Source organism: Dipodomys ordii, unplaced genomic scaffold, assembly GCF_000151885.1.
Source record: "Dipodomys ordii isolate 6190 unplaced genomic scaffold, Dord_2.0 Scaffold6, whole genome shotgun sequence".
In the NCBI taxonomy this organism is placed as follows: Eukaryota; Metazoa; Chordata; class Mammalia; order Rodentia; family Heteromyidae; genus Dipodomys; species Dipodomys ordii.
The window spans coordinates 8,186,744-8,205,130 of record NW_012267222.1 but is presented as its reverse complement, the minus strand read 5'-3'; the positions used below and the strand labels follow the sequence as shown (position 1 = coordinate 8,205,130).

The 18,387-nt window shown below is 41.3% G+C and overlaps 1 protein-coding gene across 1 annotated transcript in view; it reads right to left on the bottom strand.

The window, feature by feature from the left end:
* The window catches only part of LOC105997525 (arylacetamide deacetylase-like 4), a 26,164-nt gene extending 8,325 nt beyond the window's left edge, over nucleotides 1–17,839 (bottom strand). Inside the window, 3 exon segments of the mRNA XM_013031966.1 lie at nucleotides 14,748–14,811; nucleotides 15,539–15,755; nucleotides 17,672–17,839. Coding sequence (XP_012887420.1) covers nucleotides 14,748–14,811; nucleotides 15,539–15,755; nucleotides 17,672–17,839 — 449 coding nt within the window.
* Between the last annotated feature and the right edge of the window lie 548 nt (nucleotides 17,840–18,387).

The window sequence follows — 18,387 nt, the reverse complement described above, 5'->3', positions numbered from 1 at the left end:
AACTCTTAGGGTCCTCTTTTTCCACACATATCACTGCAAAGACAAAGGTTGACATTGGACCTGCTGTAAGTTCAGCCCTGCCTCCACAGACTTGGAAACTCTAATCCTCATATGAAGGCTGCTGTACTGCTGCCTCAGCCTTGAATGAGGTGATTCAACTTCTCCTTTCCTGGTGGTGCCCTCTTCAGAACAGCAGGGTTTTCTGAGTGCATGAAATCTGCACAGAATGAACTTTGCAAAGATGATTTGCCTTTTTCATGATTTCTTCAGTATCTGGCCTTTCTTGTCAGGGACAATGGCATGTTCTAAGTGTGATGAAGGCACTGTGGGGTTACCCTGACACTATGGCAATGCTAAGTTACAGGCAATGGACTCTGGTAGCTATAGATTTCTCACAGTGATGGTTATCTGCTTTCTGATCAGCTGTACTACTGAGGCTGGGGCTGAGTGGGTGAGTTTGGCTGGTTATGCATGACACAGATTCATGATCACAATGAGAATTGTAACATGAATCTGGTCCATCTTGGTGCCTTTTGACTTGCTATATGGCCTCCTATCTCACTGTAGGACCCCAAAGACCTAGAAGGTTCTGAAGGCCTTCTGATTTCCCTAATAACACTTACCATCCTGAGGCAGAAGGGCAGACTAAGACAACACAGAATCTATCCTGTCCATATGTGTGTATCAACTTATATATTTATATCAACATATATGTATATATCAGTATTTATCTCAGTAGGTATAGATAGATAGATAAACAATTTGATATTCCACAAGCACCCCTTGGACCTACTCTCACATATTTTTCTGCCACCAAAGAATACTCTGCTTCCTTTGTCTTCTCTACATCTTTATTAGTGTTTTTTAGGATGACATTGATCTCTCATGCCTAACTACTTCTTATGGTTTAGACAAATAACTATCGGCCACGTAAAATGAGTAACATTCACTGGCACTGAAGCCTTAAGCGTCTAATCTTAACTACTTAAGAGAATGAGATTCAGAAAATCATGACTAGAAGCCTGCATAGGTAGGAAAATCTGGGAGACTTCCTTTTCCTCCAATGAAACAACAAAATGGTGAAGTAAAGGTGTGGCTTTTGCGATAGATCACCAAACATGAGCAAGGAAGCTGAGTGAGGGCATGAGGCCTTGAGTTCTAACCCATGTACTGGCACATTAAATAAATTCACGTATTAACATCATGCATTTCTCTTGTTGTTCCATGTCTTAGCTAAGTTTCAAAGTTCAAGGACACATGCTATTAGATTACAGATAACATTTTTTATCTGCACCAATTTTATGAAGGAATTTCACTGGCAGCAAACCTTTGTCTAGGAGATTTTAACCTCATTTCTCTGGTGAAAAACTGCTGATTCCAATCTTCCAAAACACATCAACAGCCACTGATTCTTATATGCTCACTTGCCAAAGTATATGAGTAACAGGATGTGTTTTATACAGTCTGCTATGGACTGTTTAACCCATGCTGCCCTTCATAGGTAGGGCCACTAGTCACTATACCAACTCATTGTCTAACTCAAAAAGACCACAGATTCTTTCTTTTTAGAACCTACTCTATGGTTTCTTCTGTTAACTGCCTGTTTGGTGAGTGGACACAAGGACAGTCAAGGCTCATTTTTATGGACATCACACTGCTTTGTTTTTCCACAATGAGCCTAGAGCAAAAGGTGTGGCATCTTTTGATTGATCAATATGTATTAGCCTGAAAGTATAGACTATGGGACTTTTTGCAAAATACTGGCCTAAGGCTTCACTTCACAGTACTTTGACATAATACAATAATTACAAAAACAACATTACCCATGTGATATTAGGTGGCCAAAGGGGTGCATAATCTGAAATTCATGGTGTGGACGATTGCAGGTGGAACATCAATAAAAGTCCAATATTCTATGAGAATCCACCAGCTGAACCCCAGGACCAGGATGTAACCAACAGTGAGAAAGATCACCAACAAAGCAATCATGGCGTCCTGCGTCCTTCAGAATGGGCTGAGGAACTCCTGCCACCTAGAGAAGTTACTAAGATTACCTTTATAACTTGCAAAATCTGGGTCGTCACCAGAGATAAAGGTTTTTCCACATTGAAAAATGAGAAAACAGATTGCATCAGATTCTTCCCTGGACACATTGTGGCCCAACATCTGTGAAGCCCAGGCACCTGGTTCCAGGTCAAGGCTGTGTATTATCACACCACCCTAATATTCTGCAATGTGTTCAGGAGAGGGGCAGATAGTGGTAAAGAGCCTTCTGTGAGATGGTGAGAAGCCATGGCCAGGCTAATCAGAGATGGGGAAACACTGAGGAAGTCCTGTAAGGAGCCCTGTATCTCTCCTCTCATTTGGAAAATCAGAGATTAGCAAGGTTGTGTCTGTGCCATGGTAAAAGCGGAAGTACATCACCCTTACCCCAGTCTTGCTCTTCCTCCTCAATTCCCGGGTATGCTCAACTAAAAACTAACCTCACAATTAGTCTTTATATTAGTGACCTCTTTTTTTATACTCGTGTTTTGACATGTATGGCCTTGCTGATCCAAAAGGGACAGCAATTCCTAGGCCTGAGAGACCGCAAACAACTTACCTATGAGTACACTTTTCATATATAATGAAGAAGTGTAGACCCCACACTCTCAACCACCAACATTTTGGGCTCCTCATTACTAAGCCACTATCCACGGCTATGACTAGTCATTGAACAAGGACTAGACAGCCAAGGGCAACATGATTGCTCTGGTTTGGACTGAAATCATTTCAGCCACCCACTGTCACTCAGGTGACTCAAGCTTGCTTTTGTCTTCCTATATACAGACACACCATAGAAACTTCTTTGCATGTTGCCTCCTACCTTTCTGCCTCTTGAGCAGACATTGCTTCACTGCTTGTGCCTGTCCCAGGTATGAATGCTTCCCTCATGGGGACTGTGAAGAAGAAGTTGTATTTTCAGTGGAAATTATCTACTGAACCAGTGGCCTTATTGAATCTCAAGTTGTCTACTAATAAAATCAGTAGCTGGTAGTATGTCTGAAGTGGAGAATGCATGCATGCATGGCTGAAGTGGAGAATGCATGCATGCATGCATGAAGCTCTTGGTTCAATCCCCAGCAACAGACACCACATTTCTATCTTTGTGGTAATAGTTGGGTCTTATATGGAGAAAGGAGGTGAATGCCTGCCTGTTATAAACTGTCGTGCTATCCCTGGCCTTTCCCTCCCCCTTCCCCTGTGATCACCTTCCCTCTGTCATATCCTTCTACTGCTATGATGATCTGCTTTACCAGAACTACTTCAGTGATACTCTTGTAAATGAACCCAAGCACCTGAGCACAGCTTAGAGATAATCAGCAGATTCCTCTAATAACTTCATAGCTGGGCAATGGATGGAAAATCTGTACTAGAGTGAATAGTGGTCTCCAAAGTTTTAGGTTGCTATAGGGTATTACATAATCACTCAGTAAATGAACTAATGTGATGGGCTTGAAGTAAGAATAGTTGAAGTAAAAAATTGAAATGTAACATGTCAGAAACATTGTTTTCAAAAGGAAAAATGTTATTAATGGATATATTACCACTAAAACTATACAAAGAAAGAAAGGGAAGAATATGTAGACTATTCAGGGAAATCCTTTCCTCCATTGGCAAAGGGAAATCAACTAGGCAAAGATAATGGGGTAGTTAGCATTGGCCTAAGATCACAGTCAAGTTTCTTGTCATCAGGTCACTGTGAATAAAATGGTTTGGCAGGTGTCCATCAAATTGTTAAAATACCTACTTGTACACAGCCACCAGAAACAAAGATGAACAGAAATCTACTAAGACACAACTCTGATTCTTGGAAACAAAAGTACCAGATTGTGGTCCCACAATCCCACTGATGTCTTTCTCTTTTCTGGTCACCCCTGATTAGTCTATTTGGTGGCATCCATCTACCCTCAGGTGGTGCACAAATGTTGTTGCAGGTCATTTAGCAAACAAACAAGCGCGTTTCTTTGTTTACCTATGTTCTTTAATTTGTCTCTATATGTTTCTCAAGAAACTTCCAGAGGCCATAGCCATACTCTGGGAAAGGAGAAGTTAATGAAGTAGATGCTGATGGTCAAAGAATTAGCTATCTGCTCATGTCACTCACAGGTGCTCTCTGATCCTGTCTGAGCCTAGTCTCTTATGTATTTTCATGTACAGCCAAAAGGTACTCAAGGAAGACTTCCTCTTCATTCCTCAGCGTATTTTCCAAACCCAGCACCTCTGTGCTCATGCTCTGCAGGGCCATACACATTGAAGCCAAGTTCTCTGTCTATGGTGGCTATTCCTTACATCTGTGCTTCCTTAAAAGTGTCTTTTTCTTGTTTGCTTTGTTATGTTTCAAATCCAGGAACCTACCTCTTCAATCTTCTCTGGTAAGTAAAATATTCTTTATATTCAGTGTCTCTGTTCCAATTCCTGTGTGCTGTCTGCTTCCTTCTTGGTCAACATTGAGACAGAATTAATACGAGAATTCATGTAGGTGATAGACTATAATATGGTTGTGAGGACTGGCTTGGTTAAGTCCTTGGGTTTTAATGTGCAAATCTTATGTCCTAAGGGGATTCTGAAGTATAAAACATGGGCTCTTTTCTGGCGGTGGGGGGGAGGGGTAGAGTGGAGTGACCCCTGACCCCCTGTGACTTCTTAAGGTCCTGTGGAAGCAGCCTGGCCGGCAGTGGCCTTGGTGGCTGGGGACCCCAGAAACCCAGCGGTCCAACCCAAAGAATGACAGTGCAAAAAACACCTGCAGCAACGATTCGGACCCCAAAAACAGTGGCAAACACTGTGAAACACAGCTCCAGCCCACACCACCACCCAGCACAGCCCACAATCATCTCTACGAACAGGCAACAAAGTGGTGACCAGCAATCTACAGTCGACAAAAACAGGGATGACACAGCACCTCTGGACAGCTACCAACCAGTACCAGGATAAGTAAGTACCCCCACAGGAGAAACACACTCCTACCCCCCCGTACCTCACCCCCCCTGTCGTGGGAGACCAGCACTGGTGGGAACTCCCCAGAACTTGACTGGGACACCCCCATTCTGATACCTGGGCTACAGGTCCTATAGAATCTGGGAAATGTGCAAGTGCACCAGCAACCAGTGGGCACACCCAGCTGGCCAGGCTTGACCAAGAGCACCCCTGGGAGGAAATGGGAGAAGTCTAGGATGCTGGTCCTTGACTAAAGGCAAGAACTGCCTAGGATACCAGGAGGCAGGCGAAGGAACCCTACCTGCATTCCAGGCAGAAACCTGAGCTAACTTCAGTGCTTGCAACTGACTGGTCAGGCATACCACAACAGAGGGCGGAATGTGTCTGCCCAGGACAATCTAACAAGAGTAAGCCCTGCGTGGGTCAGACCAGCAACTGGAAAGCAGCCCCTCCTGAAGTAGAACTGGGACCAGAAAAATTAGTCTCAACCAGCCCAGTGCCAAGAGCAAGCTACATCAATTGATCCAGGACTAAATCCAGAAACAAGCAAAGGTAGCCACCTAGTGACCAAAACAGTCAGAGTTCTGGAATTGGTCTCCAATAATCCCTGAAACCACATGCAAATATCACAGAGTACAGGATTCATCAATGGTCAAGATAGCAAATCAGACCCAAGGCCAGCAACCACACATGGGAGAACACCAGTGGAAGCACAAAAGAAATGGAAGACAAACGCTACATCCAAGAGATGAGAGAGGCAATGACTCAAGAATTAAAGTGAGCAATAGATCAGAAATTTAAAGAACAAAGGAATAAGTTATCAAAACAGATCCAGGCCTTCAAACAAGAAATGCACTCAAAAATAGATGCAGTGCACACCTCACTAAAATATGAGATTAATACTCTAAGAAATGACATATAAATTGTAAGTGGCTCAATTTCCTCCATGCAAAATTTAATTTCCTCCATGCAAACTACAATGGAAGCCACAGTAAATAGAGTGAATGAAATGGAAAATAGAATATCAGATACTGAAGACAAAATGCAGGCAATGGAAAAAAGTTACAGATATGGAAAAAACACTCAAACTATGCCAAAGGGAAGTCCAAGAACAAGCAGACATTGCCAAGAAATTGAACCTTCATATATCTGGGGTGGATGAAGGGAAGGAATACCAGAACAAAGGAATGCAACACTTACTTAATAAAATCATCACCGAAAATTTCCCCAGACTTAAAAGAGAAAATCTTACCTACATAACAGAGGTTTACAGAACACTTAACAAGCAAGATCCCAGGAAGAACACAGCTAGACACATTATACTAAAAATGCTAGATTTTAGCACTAAAGAAACAATCTTGCACCCAGCAAAAGCAAAGAAGGAGCTATACTACAATGGGAAAAAAAGAATCACTGCAGATCTCTCCACACAGACACTAAATGCAAGGAAACCTGGGAAAACACTATTTGAGCCCTGAGAACCAATTACTGCCAGCCCTGACTGTCAAATCCAGCAAAACTAGCATTCATCATATTCGATGGAGAAACTAAAATTTTTAATAATGAAGAAAATCTCAATGGATTCATAAACAGTACGGCAACATTACAAAGAATATTCAGAGGAGCATTACAATCTGAAGAAAACAAGATCAGGGAACAATGCCAGGTAGATATCTCTAGGAGACCAACTTAGTAAACTAGGAGGAAAGAAAAGAAAAAAAGCATAAGAAAATAGGAAAATGACAAGAAGCACAGTATACCCCTCTATAATAATCATAAACCTTAATGGACTTAATTCACTAATCAAAAGAAAAAGAACTACAGGTTATATCAGAAAACAAGATCCATCAATTTGCTGTCTTCAAGAGACCATCCTTAGCTGTGTGATCCTGGCTCACACTTGTAATCCTAGCTACTTACGAGGCTGAAATCTGAGGATCAGGGTTCAAAGCCACACCCAACAGGAAAGTCTGTGAGACTCTTATCTCTAATTAACCACCAGAAAAATGGAAGTGAAGCTGTGGCTCAAGTGGTAGAGCAGTAGCCTTGAGCCAAACAGCTGAGGGACAGTGCCCAGGTCCAGAGATCAAGGTCCATGACGGACAAAATCAAAAACAAGAGACCTACATCACAGCCAAAGATAAAAGCAAACTCTAAGTGAAAGAATGGAGGAAGATCTACAATGCAAATGCCCCCATTAAGAAGGCAGGAGTTGACATCCTGATATCTGATAAAATACACTTTATATTAAAATCATTATGAAAAGACAAAGAAATTCACTAAAGTATTAATACAGGCAACAATCCAAGAAGAGGACATCATCTTTGTTAATTTATATGCCCCAAACAACAGTGCACCCAAATATGTTTAGCAAATACTCTCAGATTTACAGGAAAAGATGGATCCAAATACAATAATACTAGGAGACTTTAATACTCCACTATCACCAAAGGACAGGTCTACCACCCAAAGAATTGGCAAAGGCATTTCTGAATTATGTGATGCCATATCTTAAGAGGACTTAACTGACATATACTGAGTTTTTCACCCAACAATAACCCAGTAGGCATTCTTCTCAGCAGCCCTGGGAACTTTTTCTAAAATAGATCATTTCCTAGTTCCTACAAGGAATTTAAGCAAATACAAGAGGATCAACATAATCCCCTGTATTCTATCTGACCAGGGTGGAATCAAACCAGTTCTTAATAACAAGCCATAAAGTAGAAAAAACTCAAACACTTGGAAATTAAACAGCACATATCTGAGCAACACCTGGATCACAGAAGGAATTAAAGAAGAAATAAAAAGTTCCTACAATTCAATGAAAATGAAGAAACATCACAAAGAAAACTATGAGAGGGAGGATGGGAAGGGGAAACAAAGGAGGAGGCATCAATGCTTGATAAGAAATGTACTTATTTCCTTGCCCATGTAATTGTAACCCCTCACTACGGTATTTTCACAATAAATAAAAAGAATGAAAAAGAAACCTATGGGACGGGACGTGGCAAAAGCAAACCTGTGGGGGGCAAATTTATTGTTTACAGTGCACACATCAAGAAAATAGAGACAGACCAAGTAAACAATCTCATGATGCAACTAAAACTGCTAGAGAAGTGAGAAAAAGTTGAACCTAAAGTTGCCAGACAGAGCAAGATATCCAATATAGCTGAAATTGAGACATATAAGAAACTATAAAATGAATAAAACAAAAGGCTGTTTTTTAAAAGAATCAATAAAAATTGATGGAGCACTGGCAAGATTAAGTAAAAAAAGAAAAGAGGAGACCCAAATCAACAAATCAGGAATGCCACAGGAAAAATTACAACAAACATCCAGGACATCCAAATGATTATAAAGAACTATTGTAAGACTCCATAAAGTTTGAAATGGATGAATTTCTGGAGAATTACAACTTGCCCAAACTGAACCAAGAAGAAATAAAGCAATTAAATATGCCAGTAAGCTACAATGAGATAGAGGAAGCAATCAAAAGCCTTCCAACAAGGAAAAGCCCAGGACCAGATGGATTCACTACGGAATTCTATAAGACCTTTAAAAAGCAATTAATAACTTTACCCTAAAGCTCATCAGAGAAATAGAAATAGAGGGAGCAATCCCAAACTAATTCTATGAAGTCAATATCACACTCATCCCCAACCGGCAAAGACCCAACCAAAAAAGAGAACTACAGACCAATCTCTTTGATGAACACAGATGCAAAGCTCCTCAATAAAATGCTAGTCATGGCTGGGAAGGTGGCTCAGTGGTAGAGTGCTTGCCTTGCATGCCTGAGGCATGCCACTCTGAGGCATCTACCCTGAATAACAGGAACCAGGATACAAGAATACATGCACCTCTATTTTTATTGCAGCACTGTTCACAATTGCCAAGATATGGAAACAACCCAGATGCCCCACTCCTCATGAGTGGATCCATAAATTATGGTACCTATATACAATGGAATATTATGCAGCATTGCAAGCGAATGGATGAAATTAGAGTGAACCATTTTAGTGATGTAAGCCAAAAAAAAAGAAAGAGAATAATGGCACATGGTCTCCCTGGTATGTGGATGCTAAAGCCAACATGCAAGGAAATATGACAAAATAAACAGGACTAGAGAAATAAAGGATACCCACTCATTTTGTTGTATCATTGCTAAATGACTCCATGTTCTTGACCATATATATGGGTATATATATATATATATATATATATATATATATAGATAGATAGATAGATAGATAGATAGATAGATAGATAGATAGATAGATAGATAGATATATGCACACAAAGGAGGGAAGCTAGCAGGAGGATACAGAATTCATGGGAAACACAACAACACACAACAAAGACCCTATCAGCTGCACTGGACATAAATGAAAATGAGCAAAGCAACCCAAAGACAGTGATGAGAAGGGAAGAATGAGAGGGAAAGAGGGAACAGCTTATACTAAGCTAAAGGAAAGAAATGTAAACATCTCCTGATGTGGAAATAATAATTGTATTGTCAAAGCTTAAAGAATTGACAAACTTCACAGACCATGATAATGACATTTTGCCTTGTGAAGGTTAAAATGTGTTTGTGATTTTTAACTAAGTATCACTATTCCACAATACTGTGAAATATGTGAAATTTATGTAATCACCTAATCTCAATAGTAAAAGAAAAGAAAAGAAAAGTGAGAGAAGGGATGCATTAGGAGCGATTTGTGACAATGTTGTCAGACACCTTGTATTCATATACTGTTTTGTAGAATGGGAACTTCTTTGTACAACTACTTAAAGATAATAAACAAAGCAAAAAGAAAAACATTTCTAAGGCTGTAAGTTGCTAGAAACAGATTATCAAAGATTTTGCTGTTCTGAAGTGTATACAACTGAGTAAGATACTCGGTGCATCTAATTTTAATCTTCAAATTATAAGTAACTTTAAGTGGCTGTGTGATTCCTCAAATATGGACATTTCAAGGCATGAGATAGGGCTGCACCTCTTGCAGTCTACTCTACATTGTATATAATTGCACAATATGCACCCTACCTGCCCTACATTGTACTTAATTGTGCAATGTACAGCCTATCTACTCTACATTGTACATAATTTACATTGTGGATGTTAGTGGAGCTATTCCCAGTTCAAGTGTGAGCAAAAAAATGGAGCCTCATCACCGAGGGCAGCCTAGGCTATAGTGAAAGCTAACCTTGAACTTAGACTCATGATCTGGAGGCCCAGTGATACATGTAGGAGAATCAAAATGAAGTATTATAGTGTTTTAGAGCAAATTTGCCCCTAAATACGTGTTTTGGTAAGTGCGCATACACTTGCACACACACACACACACACACACCCATGCTCACACATACGTGAAGTCTGCTTTAAAATTAAAACAGGTTTACATAGTGCCTAAATAAAGAATGCCATTGTGTACACACATCTTGGATTTCTGACCTCAGACTGCAAGGCAATACATTGGTATTGTAAAAAGCAACTATGTGTGTGAACATGGGTTACCCTAGTCAAAGGGACAGGGTATAGGAATACAATCAGCTATTCTATCAAAGCTGATATGACTCAATACTATCCAGTGATCATCTGTCATTAGTGGAGACCAACCCCTAAATCACAATGACATTGTTATAGCAAATAGCTTCCATGTAGAGCAGATCCTAAGGTCCTATAACCTCCATGCGTGTGATTCATATTCTGTGTGATCACCTCATGTGAGCAAGACCTCTGACTTGCTTCTGAGCAAACATGGAATTGGTGACTGAATGCAGACATCTACATGTTTGTGACTCCATGAGTATTTGTTTATGGAGAAGCAGCCATTTAGAGGAAGTGAGAAGAAGAAAAGAACAAATGGATTTGAGAAGACAGGAGAGCTGACATCAGGTCCCAAGCTAGAAGAAACACAGGCTCTCAATCTCTCACCTAAGGGTCTATACTCTACCTAACAACTGTAGGTTGGATACGGATCATTTCTAGTTGAGACTAAGACAGAACTCCAACATGTTCCTAGAAGCCCAGTGGAGCCATAAACCAGACCTAAGTTGAGCTATGTGAGACCCTTGAGCTTCAGAAACCAGACATAATGAGTGTGTTGTGTTGTTACCCAATTTGGGATGTATTTGTTGTATACAAAGAAAAGGATGCCAATGTAGCCTGGGGCCTGTGGCTCATGCCTATAAACTTAGCTACTAGGAGGTTAAGACCTGAGGACTTTGATTTGAAAACAGCCTAGGCAGGAAAGTCCATAAGTTTCTTATCTCCAGTTAACCACCAGAAATATAGAAGTGGAGCTGTGTATCGAAGTGGTAGAATTCAAACCTTGAGCAAAAGAGCTCAGGGACTACATTCAGGAAGCTGCTGATGTGTAAACCATGAACTATGTCTGCTTAGACTCTCAAGAGCCCAATACAATTGGATCTACCATGCGGACACCAGAGGCCTAAAGGACAACACCCTCCATGAATCATAGAGGATGAGGGGGATTGTTACCATTGATCTGTACTTCATTATTTGGGGACATGGCGTTGCTATGGAGCCTAGACTCTCCCAGAGTTTGCTATGCCTATGATGCCACCACATGCCTTCTGGTATTAGAGGAGTGTGTTATCATTACTATTTATGTTGATTATTCTTGATTGACAACTTAATTGCATTGAGAGGTGTGTGAGAGATTAGAAAAGCATATTGTTCTCTGTGAGGATGTTCCTAGAGAGGATTAAATAAAGGAGAAAGACCCATATGAATTTAGGATGCAATATCCCAAAGGGAGCAGACTCACAAAAAAGAGGAAAGCAGAAAACCAGTGGGTGTATATTCTCTCTCCCTCACTCCCTCCATCCCCCCTCTCTCTTTTTTCTTTCTGCTTCATGACTTCAGTGTTGTAACTAGCTTTGCAATATCCTCTCCACCACAATTGATTGATCTTCTGAAAAGTTCTGAACCCCACAGACCCCCATCAGTGCTTCCTCCCTTAAATGGTTCTTTGTGCATTAGTTTTAGGAATGAAAATGTGACTAGCACAGCATTGGAACACAGAAAAGTGATGTTGCACAGAGAGATCCTCCAGCTTCATCTCTTCCCTGCATCAGGACCACAATGTGGCTGGGCCTCTCACAGATGCCCATCTTGCACATTGGCCAAGTAGCAACTGCTGTGGCTGACCCAGCATGCAATGAGAGGTCCCCATCAGTTATCTATGAGCAGAGATATTGACACTGGAGAAGGAAGGACTATGTACTCTCTAACCACCTGCAGGACACAGAGGCTCTTCTGAGAAAGAAGTCTGTACCCGACTGTCTTAGGGATATAAGTTCACATTCCTTGGACTTCCCATGAATCCTTTGGCCCTTAGAATCTGGTTCTTGAGAGTCAGGGATCTACCTCAGAAATTCTGATTAAAGTCTTGAACTAAACAAAGCTTGAAGCTCATCAGAACTCACCTTTGGCTGCCATTTCTCCTCACTTTGCTCCTTCTCTCTCTTTCTTATAAAGCCCTCTTTTTGAAGTCCCACCCAAAGATGACTAGTTTAACAGCTCAGCTGGAAGCATTGCAAGTTGGGCTTTTTTTTGGACCATCAAGAGGATGATTCACCCAGTGACAGCAAGACACATAAGTGCAATTTATTCTACACAGGCCTCTATGCTGCAAAGAAGAGACCAAACCCAAAGCCGTGTTGTCTGCCTTTGATAGCATCATTTTCCTCAGTGTTGTAGAACTGGTAGAGAGATCATCTGAACTCATCTTCATCAGGGCCTCTTGTATATATCATTTAGTTCTTCTTTTTGTTTATTTGGTGCTGTGTTTTTTTTATTAGTTTTTGTTTACTTTTCTCTCTTTCCTGTTTTCAGTTCTATAAATAAAACCCAGGGGCTTGTAGGTATTAGATAAATTCATTACCACAGACACACAACAATTTCATCATATTTCCATTAAGTATTTGACTATGGCAGATAATACTTTCTCACAACAGGGGAAATATTCCAAAAGAGAAGTATGGGAGATCCAGAGCAAGAAGGGACCAGAGCAAGATCCAACCATAGCTGGGAAAGCATTAAGCCATGTGGTTCCCATTCCACCATCTGGAGCAAGAGTTGTGTGGTGTGATCTCGAAATCTTCCTGTGGGCTGTGTGGTTAAAACCCAACTTCTGTGTTGAGTGGCTCTCATCACTGCCTGCAGATTTACTTAGCATATAACCCATTTTCCTGACATCCTCAACTTCTTTGTATCTCCACTGCAGCATAGCTTCACTCTCACACCTTCCCCCACCAATTACCCATCTCAAGGACTGCTCTGCTTTGCCTCACTTCCCAGGCTTTCCTTTGAATTCTCAGTGGAAGTATACAACACTATCCAGAGTAGTCGTGGATGATGCCAAAGATTTTGTACCAAAAGCATATGGCGTAGCATATGGAAATATTTACTCTGTCTCATTTCACCTTGAAAGAAATTAACTTGCTCTTAAGTTTTCAAGGACCCATGATAGCAGCTTATTTTGAGTCTCAGAAACGACTTTGGACTTTAACATTTTTGGCCAGTCCTGAGGCTCAGGGCCTGGGCACTCACTGTCCTTGAGCTTTTTTTGTCAGCTGTGGGGCCTGAATTCTGGGCCTGGGCACTGTACCTCAGCTCTTCACCTCAGGGATAGTGCTCTACCACTTGAGCCACAGTGCCACTTCTGTTTTTTTCTGCTTTATATGGTGCTGAGGAATCAAACCCCGGTCTTTACGCATGCTAGGCAAACACTCTCCAGCTAAGCCACACACCCAGCCCCTCCCTGTACTTGAATTTTTGAATAATTTTGTAATTAGTAAGACTTTGAGGACTATTGGACAAGGACCAAAGTCTTTTACATTGTGAGATGGCTATAAGGCTTTGAAGTCCATGGCAAATGTTCTGGTTTAGATACATGGTGTCCCTAAAACCTCATAAATGTTTGTTCCATAGTTATTGGAACCAATTATTTTTATTTTTTACGGGTCTTGTGGCCTAAACTCTGAGCCTGGGCACTGTCGTCCCTCAGCTCTTCAGCTCAGGGATAGTGCTCTGCCACATGAGCCACAGTGCCACTTCCAGGTTTTCCTGCTTCTCTTGTGCTGAGGAATTGAACCCAGGACGTCATGCATGCAAGGCAAGCACCCTACCACTGAGCCACCTTCCCAGACCCAGGTTATAGGACATGGAAGGTTCTGAATTCACAAATGAATGAATCCACTGATGAATTAATAATTTCAGGGTATTATTTGGACATAATAAGAATTGGTTGCTACTTATAGAAAGTACATAACTGTGTTTGTATTGTGTCTTATTTCTGATACATTCCTGTCTCTTTCTGCTTCCTGACTACAATTGTGAGAGCAGCTAGGCTCTGTCATGTCCTCTTGCCACAATATGACATACCTTAACAGAGGGACCTAGAAATGAAACAAGCTTGCTAGCCTGCATGGACTAAACTCCTCAAATAGTGAGCAAAACTAAAATCCTATTTCTCCATAAGCTACTTTCCTCCTGTGTTTGTTAACGTGATGGAGACTGTATAAAATAGAAGGATGCAATCTTGTGTTTACTCCACCACAGCTGATCCTTGCATGCCCAGTGTTGGTGAGGATTTTCCACCCTTCTGATATCCTATGGCACTTTACCTCTAGCTGGGAGTGAATGTATAAAAGGGAACCTGTGGTCAGGACTCCTGGATCTTGTACATCATCCTCCTGGATTGCTATGGCTGCTACCCTACCCCTCTTACTCCACTTACCCCACTGAGAGCACCACTGAGTCTGTCTTCAGGGCCAGGAAACTGCACGTGTTCTGGTACATATCTTCAAAGACAGGAACAAGAGAGTTCAGGCCATGGGGACAAACACTTGCCACCACAGGCCCACTGAGAGCAGCTGCTGTTGTAGGGCTCTGGATAACAGACTGTCTGTGTCCTATTATTGTCTCTTCTGAAATAACACTGTGAAGCTCTGTGTAGACAAAGCCAGATATCTATCTGCAATTTACCACATGTCATATCTCACATGGGCCATGAGGCTTAACTTCTTCAATGCTTATTTTCCAATAGGGTAAATTGAGACCCTACAAGGCATAGGCATCTGAAATAGACTTTGGACTAGAAGTTTGGTCTAAGGAGTTGGGATTAGAAGGAGGAAGGTTAACAATTTTATCTATTGATTTTGGTGAGGATTTAGTGTCTCTGGGTGGCCCACTGTGATTAATGCAGGGGTTTGTCACAGGTTCTACAGGCAGAGAAGATATGATAAAGGCAGTAATGGAAAGGAAGGGAGGAGTCATAGCCATGTGTCTAGAAGCCCCTTTAGGGATATCCTGACCTGCACCTGCACTGAGGGACCATATTGTGAAGAACACTGCCAGGAAAGTACAATTCCACTGATGATGTGTTCCTCACCTCTACTTGGTTCAGCTCCACTGAGCTGCATTGACTGCTAGAATTGGCCCCACCCAGGGGTCACTGGATAGCTAGCTGAGGCTGATGGGTAATGAGGCCCTTCCTCCATGACCACACACCACAGGAAAGCTCTTTACCCAGGCTGCCCATCGCTGCAGCCCCTCCATGGTAGAAGATGACGCCTCGACGAGGGCAGGAGGACACTGCCTTCGGCTGGAACAGCCTCACGCTGATTGTCCCAAATCGCAGGTTGGTCACCACCACTCTGGGGTCCTTCCTTATTGGCTGTAGGTGTAGTACAAATTGATAAAATCTGGGCATGGAGCAAATTCTTTGCTTCTCAAATATATAGCCCTGGAGGAGAGTTGGAGTCAAATTTCAGTTATCTCTTCAAGACTCAGTTCCTTTCAATGAGCTCTATGAGCCATTTTGGAACCAGTGTCAATCTGTGTGCACACAACTCCTTTGTGGAAATGAGTTCATCAGTTTCTCCTAAGGTTTATGGATATTGATGCTTGTCAAGTAATTGTAAGAACTGAGAAACAGGAAATCCATGAAAGCTATTTAATCTCATCAGATGGTACTCTTGTTGCTAATTGTCTTGGATCAAATCTGATTCTTACATTATTTCTACCAGCCTGCACCTCATTACTGAGGTCAAATGGAAACTTCCTTTATTTCTTCTCTCATTCCCTGTATACACATAGGAGAAAAGTCACACCACTGAAGTCCTAAGACACAACTCTTAGGGTCCTCTTTTTCCACACATATCACTATAAAAACAAAGGTTGACTATGGACCTGCTGCAAGTTCAGCCCTGCCTCCACAGACTTGGAAACTCTAATCCTCATATGAAGGCTGCTGTACTGCTGCCTCAGCCTTGAATGAGGTGATTCAACTTCACCTTTCCTGGAGGTGCCCTCTTCAGAACAGCAGGGTTTTCTGAGTGCATCACAATGGGAATTGTAACATGAATCTGGTTTCCATTTTAGGTGCGTTTTGACTTGCTATATGGCCTCCTATCTCACTGGAGGAACCCAAAGACCTAGAGGGTTCTGAAGGCCTTCTGATCTCCCTAATAACACTTAACATCCTGGGACAGAAAGGCAGACTAGGACAACCCAGAATCTACCATTTCCATAGGTGTGTATCAACTTATATATTTATATCAACATATATGTATGTATCTATATTTATCTCAGTAGATAGACAGACAGATAGAGAGACAGACAGACAGACAGACAGACAGATAGATAGATAGATAGATAGATAGATAGATAGATAGATAGATAGATAGATAGATAGATAGATAAACAATTTGATATTCCACAAGCACCCCATTGATCTCTCATGCCTAACTACTTCCTATGCTTTAGACAAATAGCTATCCGCCACATAAAATGAATAACATTCACTGGGCACTGAAGACTTATGCTTCTAATCTTAACTACTTAAGAGAAGAGATTCAGAAAATCATGACTGGAAGCCTGCATAGACAGGAAAATCTGAGAGACTTTCTTTTCCTCCAATGAAACAACAAAATGGTGAAGTAAAGCTGTGGCTCATGTGATAGATACCAAACATGAACAAGGAAGCTGAGTGAGGGCATGAGGCCTTGAGTTCTAAACCAAGTACTGTCTCATTAAAAATATTCAAGTATTAACATCATGCATTACTCTTATTGTTCTATAACTTAGCTAAGTTTCAAAGCTCAAGGACACATGCTACTAGATTACAGATAACATTTTTTATCCTCCCCAGTTTTATGAAGGAATTTCACTTTGTCCCAGAGATTTTACCTCATTTCTCTGTTGCATAATTACTGGTTCCAATCTTCCAAAGCATATCAACAGCCACGGACTCCTACAGCCTCACTTGTCTAAGTTATATATGAGTAACAGGATATGTTTTACACTGTCTGCTATGGACTATTTAACCCATGCTGTTATTCATAGGCAGGGCCACTAGGCATTATAACAACTCATTATCTAACTCAAAAAGACCACAGATTCTTTCTTTTTAGAACCTACTCTATGAGTTTCTTCTGTTAACTGCCTGTTTGGTGAGTGGACACAAGGAGAGTCAAGGCTCATTTTTATGGCCATCACACTGCTTTGTTTTTACACAATTAGCCCAGAGTTAAAAGTATGGCATCTTTTCATTGATCAATATATATTAGCCTGAAATTGTAGACTTTTTGCAAATTGTTGTCCCTAGGCTTCCCTTCTCAGTACTCTGGCATGATACAATAATTTAAAAAACTAATTTACCCATGTGAATATTAGATGGCCATAGGAGTGCAGAATCTGAAACTTCATGGTGTGGACGATTGCAGGTGGAACATCAATAACCGTCCAATATTCTATGAGAATCCACAAGCTGAACCCCAGGACCAGGATGTACCCAACAGTGAGAAGTATCACCAACAAAGCAATCATGGCATGCTTCTTCCTTCAGAGTGGGCTGATGACATCCTGCTTCCAAGAAAAGGTCTTAAGATTTTCTCTTGCCCACAGACCCAGGCACTTTATAACTTGCAAAGTCTGGATCACCACCAGAGATAAAGGTTTTGACACACTGAAAACAGATAAAAGAGATTGCATCAGATACTGCTGTGGACAGGAAGTGGCCCAACATCTGTGAAGCCCAGACACCTGGTTCCAGGTCAAGGCTGCGTATTATCACACCACCCGAATATTCTACAATGTGGTCATGGGAGGGACAAATAGTGGGAAAGAGGCTTCTATGAGATATTGAGAAGCCATGGCCAGGCTACTCAGAGATTGGGAAAACATTGAGGAAGCCCTGTAAGGAGCCCTGTATGTCTCCTCTCACTTGGAAAATCAGAGATTAACTAGGTTGTCTGTACCATGGTAAAAGAGGAAGAACAATCACCCATACCCAAATTTTGTTCTTCCTCCTCAATTCCAGGGTATGCTAAACTAAAAACTAACCTCACAATTAGTCTTCATATTAGTTACCTGTT